Consider the following 12321-nt stretch of genomic DNA (forward strand, 5'->3'; position numbering starts at 1 on the left):
AGAACCAAGCATTAGAAACCCTAACAGACTGGCTTGCAGCAAACCCCAAATATAAACATATAGTCAAAGAGGATAGATCACAAAACAAGATGCAACACCCCATGTCTTCATTTCTCATGAGGTGAGTTATACCAATGAGTCCTTACAGAACCAAGCATTAGAAACCCTAACAGACTGGCTTGCAGCAAATCCCAAATATAAACATATAGTCAAAGAGGATAGATCACAAAACAAGATGCAACACCCCATGTCTTCATTTCTCATGAGGTGAGTTATACCAATGAATCCTTACAGAACCAAGCATTAGAAACCCTAACAGACTGGCTTGCAGCGAATCCCAAATATAAACATATAGTCAAAGAGGATAGATCACAAAACAAGATGCAACACCCCATGTCTTCATTTCTCATGAGGTGAGTTATACCAATGAGTCCTTACAGAACCAAGCATTAGAAACCCTAACAGACTGGCTTGCAGCGAACCCCAAATATAAACATATAGTCAAAGAGGATAGATCACAAAACAAGATGCAACATCCCATGTCTTCATTTCTCATGAGGTGAGTTATACCAATGAGTCCTTACAGAACCAAGCATTAGAAACCCTAACAGACTGGCTTGCAGCAAACCCCAAATATAAACATATAGTCAAAGAGGATAGATCACAAAACAAGATGCAACATCCCATGTCTTCATTTCTCATGAGGTGAGTTATACCAATGAATCATTACAGAACCAAGCATTAGAAACCCTAACAGACTGGCTTGCAGCGAACCCCAAATATAAACATATAGTCAAAGAGGATAGATCACAAAACAAGATGCAACATCCCATGTCTTCATTTCTCATGAGGTGAGTTATACCAATGAGTCCTTACAGAACCAAGCATTAGAAACCCTAACAGACTGGCTTGCAGCAAACCCCAAATATAAACATATAGTCAAAGAGGATAGATCACAAAACAAGATGCAACACCCCATGTCTTCATTTCTCATGAGGTGAGTTATACCAATGAGTCCTTACAGAACCAAGCATTAGAAACCCTAACAGACTGGCTTGCAGCGAACCCCAAATATAAACATATAGTCAAAGAGGATAGATCACAAAACAAGATGCAACATCCCATGCAACATCCCATGTCTTCATTTCTCATGAGGTGAGTTATACCAATGAGTCCTTACAGAACCAAGCATTAGAAACCCTAACAGACTGGCTTGCAGCAAACCCCAAATATAAACATATAGTCAAAGAGGATAGATCACAAAACAAGATGCAACACCCCATGTCTTCATTTCTCATGAGGTGAGTTATACCAATGAGTCCTTACAGAACCAAGCATTAGAAACCCTAACAGACTGGCTTGCAGCGAACCCCAAATAGAAACATATAGTCAAAGAGGATAGATCACAAAACAAGATGCAACATCCCATGTCTTCATTTCTCATGAGGTGAGTTATACCAATGAGTCCTTACAGAACCAAGCATTAGAAACCCTAACAGACTGGCTTGCAGCAAACCCCAAATATAAACATATAGTCAAAGAGGATAGATCACAAAACAAGATGCAACACCCCATGTCTTCATTTCTCATGAGGTGAGTTATACCAATGAGTCCTTACAGAACCAAGCATTAGAAACCCTAACAGACTGGCTTGCAGCGAACCCCAAATATAAACATATAGTCAAAGAGGATAGATCACAAAACAAGATGCAACACCCCATGTCTTCATTTCTCATGAGGTGAGTTATACCAATGAGTCCTTACAGAACCAAGCATTAGAAACCCTAACAGACTGGCTTGCAGCGAACCCCAAATATAAACATATAGTCAAAGAGGATAGATCACAAAACAAGATGCAACACCCCATGTCTTCATTTCTCATGAGGTGAGTTATACCAATGAGTCCTTACAGAACCAAGCATTAGAAACCCTAACAGACTGGCTTGCAGCGAACCCCAAATATAAACATATAGTCAAAGAGGATAGATCACAAAACAAGATGCAACATCCCATGTCTTCATTTCTCATGAGGTGAGTTATACCAATGAGTCCTTACAGAACCAAGCATTAGAAACCCTAACAGACTGGCTTGCAGCGAACCCCAAATATAAACATATAGTCAAAGAGGATAGATCACAAAACAAGATGCAACACCCCATGTCTTCATTTCTCATGAGGTGAGTTATACCAATGAGTCCTTACAGAACCAAGCATTAGAAACCCTAACAGACTGGCTTGCAGCGAACCCCAAATATAAACATATAGTCAAAGAGGATAGATCACAAAACAAGATGCAACACCCCATGTCTTCATTTCTCATGAGGTGAGTTATACCAATGAGTCCTTACAGAACCAAGCATTAGAAACCCTAACAGACTGGCTTGCAGCAAACCCCAAATATAAACATATAGTCAAAGAGGATAGATCACAAAACAAGATGCAACACCCCATGTCTTCATTTCTCATGAGGTGAGTTATACCAATGAATCATTACAGAACCAAGCATTAGAAACCCTAACAGACTGGCTTGCAGCGAACCCCAAATATAAACATATAGTCAAAGAGGATAGATCACAAAACAAGATGCAACATCCCATGTCTTCATTTCTCATGAGGTGAGTTATAACAATGAGTCCTTACAGAACCAAGCATTAGAAACCCTAACAGACTGGCTTGCAGCAAACCCCAAATATAAACATATAGTCAAAGAGGATAGATCACAAAACAAGATGCAACATCCCATGTCTTCATTTCTCATGAGGTGAGTTATACCAATGAGTCCTTACAGAACCAAGCATTAGAAACCCTAACAGACTGGCTTGCAGCAAACCCCAAATATAAACATATAGTCAAAGAGGATAGATCACAAAACAAGATGCAACATCCCATGTCTTCATTTCTCATGAGGTGAGTTATACCAATGAGTCCTTACAGAACCAAGCATTAGAAACCCTAACAGACTGGCTTGCAGCAAACCCCAAATATAAACATATAGTCAAAGAGGATAGATCACAAAACAAGATGCAACACCCCATGTCTTCATTTCTCATGAGGTGAGTTATACCAATGAGTCCTTACAGAACCAAGCATTAGAAACCCTAACAGACTGGCTTGCAGCGAACCCCAAATATAAACATATAGTCAAAGAGGATAGATCACAAAACAAGATGCAACATCCCATGTCTTCATTTCTCATGAGGTGAGTTATACCAATGAGTCCTTACAGAACCAAGCATTAGAAACCCTAACAGACTGGCTTGCAGCAAACCCCAAATATAAACATATAGTCAAAGAGGATAGATCACAAAACAAGATGCAACACCCCATGTCTTCATTTCTCATGAGGTGAGTTATACCAATGAGTCCTTACAGAACCAAGCATTAGAAACCCTAACAGACTGGCTTGCAGCAAACCCCAAATATAAACATATAGTCAAAGAGGATAGATCACAAAACAAGATGCAACACCCCATGTCTTCATTTCTCATGAGGTGAGTTATACCAATGAGTCCTTACAGAACCAAGCATTAGAAACCCTAACAGACTGGCTTGCAGCGAATCCCAAATATAAACATATAGTCAAAGAGGATAGATCACAAAACAAGATGCAACACCCCATGTCTTCATTTCTCATGAGGTGAGTTATACCAATGAGTCCTTACAGAACCAAGCATTAGAAACCCTAACAGACTGGCTTGCAGCAAACCCCAAATATAAACATATAGTCAAAGAGGATAGATCACAAAACAAGATGCAACACCCCATGTCTTCATTTCTCATGAGGTGAGTTATTATACAAATATTAAACCTCTGAAGTTATGCAAGTGAATTATGACACAGAATCATACATCGTAAAATGTTGGTCTGGACAATAAAACACAGGTCACTTCCCTTGTCTTAAAGCTTGAGAAACCTTTAATGTAGAATGCCAGTAAAAACATTTTTAGTACATAATTCCTCAGTAGATATGTATTATAAATTTATGCTTATCTTTTTTTCTGTGGAGGCAGGAGAAATGCCAATTACACACAGACCTACAAATAAAAAAATACACCAAAAATTGGTATCCATCATGATCGTGATCATGGACATGACTGTTACAGACTGCCTCATCTGATTGCAATTATGTTGACTTAAAATGGTCTGATCTGTTGCTTAATGCAATGAAAAGTCTTCAAACTATAAATGCAGGGGTAGATTTTGCTATACGATAAGGCACATTGTAAACTATCATGATGCACCATTGTAACTTATAATCAGGGACAGGCGATTTGCGCGGAACTTTTTTTCCGCGCAATTGGCTATTTTTTTCCTATGGGCAGGGATACATCATTTGCACTGAAAAAAGAGTTCCGCGCAATTTGCTATTTTTTTTCGCGCAAATCGCCTGTCCCTGCTTATAATTGATCGAAGAGTTTGCAGCCAATGTGTATCACACATTGGAGATTTGTAACTGTGTTCCATTGTTAAATGAGAAAAGATGCATGACAGTGACTGCAAATATTTACCTGTGAGTACCAAGCAACATTCAATGAGCAAACTGCATACAGCTTCATATGTTACTCACTTGTAATATGAATGAACTGTGCAAAATTGATGCCTGTTCATTTTAATTGAATCCAGTGTCACATTTGGAACAGACAGTCTTTTTAGTTAACATAAACAGGCAGATAAACAGTCATTTTGATACAAATTATATGATGGCAGTAATTATGTATTTGGAGAACAATTTCATAGAGGCTTTCGTGTAAGTAAGACAGGCGTAGTGGTTATTTTGTTTATTTAATTGTGACATTGTATTTCCAGTGGTCTTCACAAGGATGTACATGACATGTTCATTGAGGCAGCAAGGGCATCACCATCTGAATTAGATGCTGAAATACAGTGTGGTCTTGGAGTCATATTTAATTTATCTCAGGAGTATGACAAAGCTGTTGATTGCTTCAAAACTGCATTACAAGCAAGACCACAGGTAAGCCAGAAAGAGAGACAGAGAGTGGCATAGGAGAGGTTCTGGGTATAATTGTTCTGAATTCCAAAGAGATCCACTTGACCGTATGTACTTTGGGCTCGAACATGCAAACAATTTATTTCCCCCTCTCCCCATCCCTGGTTGCTATGCCAGTGGAGAGGATAGTCACATGATGATGATTCGTCTTCTTCGGCATTGTCTTTTGAGCTTGTTCAAAATGATATTGGTCTTAAAATTTAGGCCACATGCATGTATACACTGACTGGTTAAGGCAAATATACCAATGGTCACTATGTCAACCCAAACTCTTAGTTTAAAAAACTGCTCTTATGGTGTACTAGTGTAAAGACTATAGCATGCTTAATTAAAATAATTTAAAACAAAATAGGCATGATTCAAGTGAACAACACTTGCCAAAGTTAATTCTATGCTCAAACACATATATACATAAATTTCAAATTATTTGTACCCAAAATGCATGTTTGCCATCAAGAATATATTTGATTAATGTTTCTGTCATTTGATGACAAATCACAGAGCAGCCAATCAGTGCCACAACATAGTTATTCACTACATACTTTTGAAGCTCACATATCTGGTAAAAGTAATGTGCCAGCAAATTGTCCTACAGATACCTCAATAATCATATTTGCTCCATCCAGGATGCTCTTCTGTGGAATAAATTAGGTGCTACATTGGCCAATGGTAATCGGAGTGAAGAAGCTATAGATGCATATCATCATGCCTTACAACTATCACCAGGATTCATCAGGTCTAGGTACAACCTAGGAATTAGCTGTATTAATCTTGGTGCACATAAGTGAGTATTACATTACCTGTAACTGTATGTTATCATAAAGACTTGAAAGGCTTTGAAATACGTAGTGCTGAATTGGGATCTTACAATGTGTAGGAACATCTGATCAGGTTTTGAATATAACTTTCTGTCATTTTGCCCAAAAGACACCATCCTGTGATTTTCAGTGTCACCCTTTCCCATTATTATTCTTTCACTTATGATAAATAGATATATTCCGACCTGAATGATGTTAAAAACGAAGTTATGGGCATGTGTCACTTTGACTTTTGATCACCCAGAAGTTTGATTTATCAAGCCTTGACATCAATTAAATCAGACTTAAAAATAATCAAGTGTTTATGTGAAAGGTTGACTTTAAGTATTGCCAGAAGAAACATATACTTGATTTACATTTGTTGTTACCAGTGAATAGTTATGCTATCATAAAGGTATTTGTCAATAATGCCTACAATTTGCATCTTGCAAGTCTTTGTGAAATCACACATTTATATCACCCAATCATTTATATCTCCTTGTGAGCACTGAGTAGCGAGTCATTATACTTTTTTACCGTATTCGATATCATTTACTCACTCTCATAATTGGAGAACTCATTTAGCGTTCAAACAAGTGTATTGTTGTGCACCTAATGTTTTGGAGTTTTTATTGGGGGAGGGAGGTATCGGGGCAGAAGGATTTATAACTGGGGGGCACAAAATGTTACATTCAATTTGAATCAACAGAAAGAAGAAACTATATTTTGTTAACTCTTTGAAGTGTTTCATAAATGTTTTAATCTTTATTTGTCATTTTGGAGACCAACACCACTGCCAACTACAAGTTCCACATTCATAAAACTTCATTTCATTTTCTTTACATCTGGACCTCGGGTCTGAATTCTATCTTGCAAATGTTTATGTTAGTTTTTGTGTCCATGTCACATTATCTTCACTGCCAGTTTAATACCTACTTTCTAAATGTATCTTGGTGAGACATTCTTTTTAATGTAGTTTCAAAGTTTGCAGACCGAATTCACACGTGTGATTTCACACCATTCATTCTGAGATCAATTGTTTCCATTTCCATATAGGGAAGCAGTGGAGCATTTTCTCACATCTCTCAACATGCAGAAAAGAGGTCTAGGTCCACAGGGCAGCCATTCCACTATGTCAAACAGCATCTGGAAAACAATGACTCTCACGCTCTCCTTCTTAAGCCGTGATGATCTCTATAAGGTTGCAGAGAATAAAGATCTTGATAGGTTGAATAAGGAGTTCCATGTTGATACGTGACTAGGAACTACATCACATGTATGCATTTGTTTTATATGGCATTGTAGGATCCCAGGTATGCCATGCTGGGATTGAGACTACATTGCTTGTGTGGAAAGGATGATGCAGATGCAACCTTGAAAGATGAATTATTTCAGAGAGGAGTCTTGATCAGAATGTTTTTACTATTGGAGTCAGCATTAAAATGGCTGCAAATGTGCCTATATTTATTTTATGATAGTGTATCTTATTCAAGTTGGTGATGGAGTGCTATTGAAATAACATGTTCTTAAAAAAAATAATATCTTGTACAGTCAGTCTACTCCGAAGTACAAAGTACAGACCCGGACGCACACATTGTGCCGACTTTGATGGCACGCATGCCTGCAGCACTGCGCACTGTTTACGCGCGCGTTGTCACTTGTGTACTTCAGAGTGGACAAACTGTAGTCAAAATGTAAAGTGTATTCACATGGTGCTTGACTGTAATTGAAATTGACTGAGGAATTGTCCAGGGGAAATATGTGAATGTTTTAATGGACAAAATATTTGGCACTTAAATTCAACTCTTACTCACCAACTTGGAACTTGTTTTGGTGCTGTGGACTGTGTGGCTTGGAATTCTATTGGATTGGATAATGAATTCTCTGTTGACCATCTCCATTGGTATCTCCATTGGTAAATGATTTAGAGAGCCAATACTGGATGCAAAGTTTCATTAATGGTTTGGCTATACGTCAACCTGCAGTTCATCCATGAATGATCTCTGAGTAATTTACTTTGTGACATGTTAACCAATATCAGTGATAATGCACTGTATGCAGATGTTTTGGATTTGCCAGGTGGCAGTTACGAATTAACAAGAATGGTCAATTTAAAGAAAGCATGTATGTTGTTACTTTGGCTCACATCTCTATTTCATCTGTCTCTTTTTCAAGGCACCATTTACCACTGATGCACATTTCTCAACACATATCTTGTAGTCATAGATAGAACAACAGTGTGTTATTGTACTGCCATAATGTAATCATCTTGATCTCAGAGTAACCTGCTATCTTCTTTCATGCACTTGTCTACTTCATGAGTTTTTGGAATGTTGAGAGTGATGAAAGATTGAGACCTGACCAAATGGATTTTGCTCTCTTATCTCCCTACTTCCTACAGAGAAGCCATTGAGCACTTCCTGAACTCACTAAACATGCAGAGACGAGGATTAGGACCACAAGGAGAGAGTTCGACCATGTCAAGCAATATCTGGAGTACATTACGCATGACATTATCTCTTTATGGTAGACCAGACCTGTACAAGCTAGCAGACGAGAAAAATTTGGATGGTTTGAATCAAGAGTTTCACATTGAAACATGACTACAGCCTTTAAAGCTATGGAATGGTCCTAATAATACCAAAGATGTGTGTTTAAAATGCCATAGTGTGATCTGTGTAAGACCTGCCAATATACCAGGCTTAGCCTTGTGGTGGTAATAACAGTATTATAGATTATTTTTTATAATTTTATCAAAAATTGATATTGAATGCTTTTGCGATAATTATGATGAATAATTTGAAATTGTGACCATTTCGGACCCAAGGTCCTTTATCTACATGTAGAAAATGACAACTCTGGATGGGAAAAAAATATCAAAATCACATTGTGTGGGTGGGATGAGCACAAGTGGGCGTAGACATAAAAGACTGCAAGGCACGCAAACAGTGGGTAACACGAAAGCAAGGCACATATGTAATAGTTGCTTATACAACTCACTCCTAATTTCTTAGTTTCTTAATATGACACTAAAACTCTATTATATCTAATTGTTGTCATAAACGATTTGCCAAAGAGTAACTCTGAGAACATTTAAGCTAAGCTGGCAGAAACTTAATTTGCTGGTTCTCATCCAGAGGATTTTCATGAATTAATGATGGCGGGAGGTGTTTTTTAATAAAGAATTGGCATTGCTAGCAGTTGTAAACCTTTTCATATTCATTCTTTGAAATTGACGAGATACTTTCATTTTAAGGTTCCGAGACCAAGGAGTAGAATACAACAAAAACACCTTTATTAAAGTATATGATGTTGCTTAGGTAAAGGGGCATGGTCCAATCTTTTCATGTTCTGTTTTCTATCTTACATTGAGGCCTACCATTAAAACAATATTTCCAGATTTTGAGTTGTATTGCTCCAGTGGTTTTGATGATATGAGAAGCAAAAACGTGTATAACAATCCGGGATAACAAGGCTCCATAGGGCAGTACATGATATATTTCCAGTGTGGTTACCACAATTCACCACGTTTTTGTTCTCACCATCTCAGGCGTTAAATTTTATTTCGGTAATGAGAACAATTATGAGTCTTCTTCTGATAGCAGAATTTCAGTTTTGATTAATTCGTAATTGCTGGAGCTTTAAAATTCAGTTATACTTGAAAATTGAAAAATAAAAGTAAAATGGACCAACTCTATAAAATGATGCGGGTTGGGATGAGAACCAATAAATTAATTTGATACAGCTTAATATGAATACAACTTGTTCTTTGACTTAAGAATTTCAACTGGAGCAGCCACATGTGGAAGGCTGTGGGATATCCACTACATTGTATACCGTAGAAGTGGTAATTATCGCATGGAGTTTAATTCATATTTTGCTAATTTTGAACACTTTCGTGTGTGTTTATGTTTCACAATTTTGAGCTTTCTTTCACGTTTAAATAAATTATTTGCGTGTTGTTAAATTTGTGGTTAAATTTAGCGAAAAACATGAAAATAAAACCCTCACGAAAATAACCACGTTTACAGTATTGAATTGTTATGCATGAGGATTAAAATAGCATACCTCCAGCATTGCGTTGTGAAACCTGGACAAACGTTGCACATACAAAATTAATGTGCAGTCTTAAAATGTATCATCGTCAAAATCACACTGCACAAAAAGCATGCTCTTACAACTTTAATTGCAAAATAATCTGAAGGTACAATATTTTCTCCTCCTTGAATAGTATGCAAACTGTGGCGGAGTCTACCTGCTGTTTGAATTTGCTGCTTATACTCTTTCTTTATGTTGTTGATCATGATGTCTTTAAAATATGGATATATTGTGCATATATATCAGATGATTTGGATAAAAATTATTATTAAGGCACTGTATTGTTAAAACCTTGCATAAGATATTTAACTACCTGTTGAAAAACTACCCCATATCATGGTGTAAAGCACAAGGTTTTAATCTATATTGCAGATGTTGCTGTGCAAGCCAAACCTCATGTGGCCATTAATTTAATCATTGGAATAAGATTGGGGGGGTCAGTATTTTGTGAGGTAGTTATAAATCACATACAAGGTTTTAACTTGATAATTAGGAAAATGTTATTGACACTTGCTGCGTAAAAACTTGTGGCAGGTTTGCAATTATACTTTCGCATGCTATATATATTTGACTGAATAATATTAATGCTTCAAAAATTGGACTCTATATGTATAATAAACCATGAATCAAAATTGTACAGTTATTTCATGTACATCATGTAATGTGGGTGGCTGGGTGCAGACAAAAACGTGTCTGCTTGAACTTTATTTGAATGTACATCAGGGTTCCGGCATTCCATGTATTTGCGGGTACTCATGCTTGTTGGCAAATTTTGAAGCGAAGTTTTCAGGATAAAAACACCCTTATTTTTAGTGACTGCACAAAATTTGCGCCTTCAACAATGCCCCTTTTTTGCGAAAATGTGAACGATATTTTTGATATACCCCTTTCCGACAGAAACGTGTAGGATACGTAAAATGCAAGGAACCCACGGCTGTATGCATGCAATATGATGTAATATGTGCCAAACGGAATAACAAAATTATGAGATGATTTGTGCATGGGATTCGTAAATGAGGAATAATGAAACTACAGTGATTTCATACACAAGAGCATCTTTTTCCAATTTCAAGTGGTATGAAAAATTACCCCATTTTTGGCATTTCGTGAATCGTGTTTCTGCCAAGCATGAGTACCCGGGTTAGGGATTAGGGCAGGTATTGGTGATCAGAACATGACACAATTTTGATTCAAAGTGTACTATAGGTAGAAAATCTAACTACATGTATTATAAAATGGAAGCTTGCAGGATTCTATGTGAAACTATGTATCACCTACTGTAAGATGAATAGTTGTAGACAAAAACAAAAGGTTGAGGTCACTCAGATTAACTTGTGCAATGATATGAGGTAACAAATTTTACCAGCTTTTGTATTTACAAGATAATTTTCTTTTAAATAATTATGTTGACAGTATTATGATTGTTTTAATTGAATGATTGTGTTTGGGGTAAAATAACAATTTATAAAAAAATAACTTGCCTATCTTGATTCTGCAGAATTGCCTTTATTCCCCTGATATCAATTCGCCTGTGTGTTCAAGGAATTGATCGTTAAAATATTTAGTTATATTTCTATGCAAATTACATGTTTTAAAGTTGGCCCAATGAAACACTTGAATTTGAATCCAAGGTATACTCAACATACAGTGTACCATATATTTTCATAAACACCCCACCATTTTTTCAATTGTTATATAAATGCTGTCAAAATACCACACAGGACTAGAACATAGATCGTCGATTTCACAATATTCATGTGTGAGCGGCCATTGTTCGCGACAGTGTTAAAGGGCATATCTATTGCAAAAACAACATTCAAAGAGAATAATTATTACATTACAAGTTGACACTCAATGCAATTTTTTATGCGTATTTTTTTGCATTGTAATATCACAATTTACTAATATATAATAAAGAAGCGGCTGATTTTATCCATATGATTAAAAACCATTAAATTTGTAACAGTTGATTAGACCTAATTTTCTGAGAACAACAACAGTATACATTCTGTGCATTGAGAGTATTTATAGTCCATTCTTTCAAAGAGGGCACATATCATTTCACGGCGTCAACTTTTTTCTAGGTCAAATCTGTCTCGTTCGAAGGAACTCACCGCTTACAGTTGGTTTTTGCGGAATATCAATTTTAAACGTCTTATTTTCTCAAAAAAGGAGTCATTTTCATTGTCCTCATAATATTAGCTTGCCAATGATATGTTGTCCGAGCAATATATATGACCTTTAACAGTATTTTATGTAGAAATTCAGTCTTGTTTGTGGAGTAAAGAGGGGAGGAAAGAAATTTTCTTTATCAGGGTGGGGTTTTGAACCAGGTACCCCCCACACACGCATGGTCACACCTTGCCACTGAGGTCTACCTTGGCCGGCCAAGCTTTCCATACCCATATGACTGTTTGC

General features: G+C 36.8%; 1 protein-coding gene across 1 annotated transcript in view; it reads left to right on the plus strand.

Annotated features, from left to right (window-relative positions):
* The window catches only part of LOC140152460 (peroxisomal targeting signal 1 receptor-like), a 39543-nt gene extending 30557 nt beyond the window's left edge, over positions 1-8986 (plus strand). The window contains exons 13-15 of the mRNA XM_072174780.1: positions 4807-4972; positions 5635-5792; positions 8207-8986. Of these exons, the coding sequence (XP_072030881.1) occupies positions 4807-4972; positions 5635-5792; positions 8207-8408 (526 nt within the window). The 3' untranslated portion in view covers positions 8409-8986. The remainder of the gene's footprint in view (positions 1-4806; positions 4973-5634; positions 5793-8206) is intronic.
* Positions 8987-12321: the final 3335 nt, after the last annotated feature.

The sequence above is a fragment of the Amphiura filiformis genome, chromosome 1 (assembly GCF_039555335.1).
Source record: "Amphiura filiformis chromosome 1, Afil_fr2py, whole genome shotgun sequence".
NCBI classification, from domain to species: Eukaryota; Metazoa; Echinodermata; class Ophiuroidea; order Amphilepidida; family Amphiuridae; genus Amphiura; species Amphiura filiformis.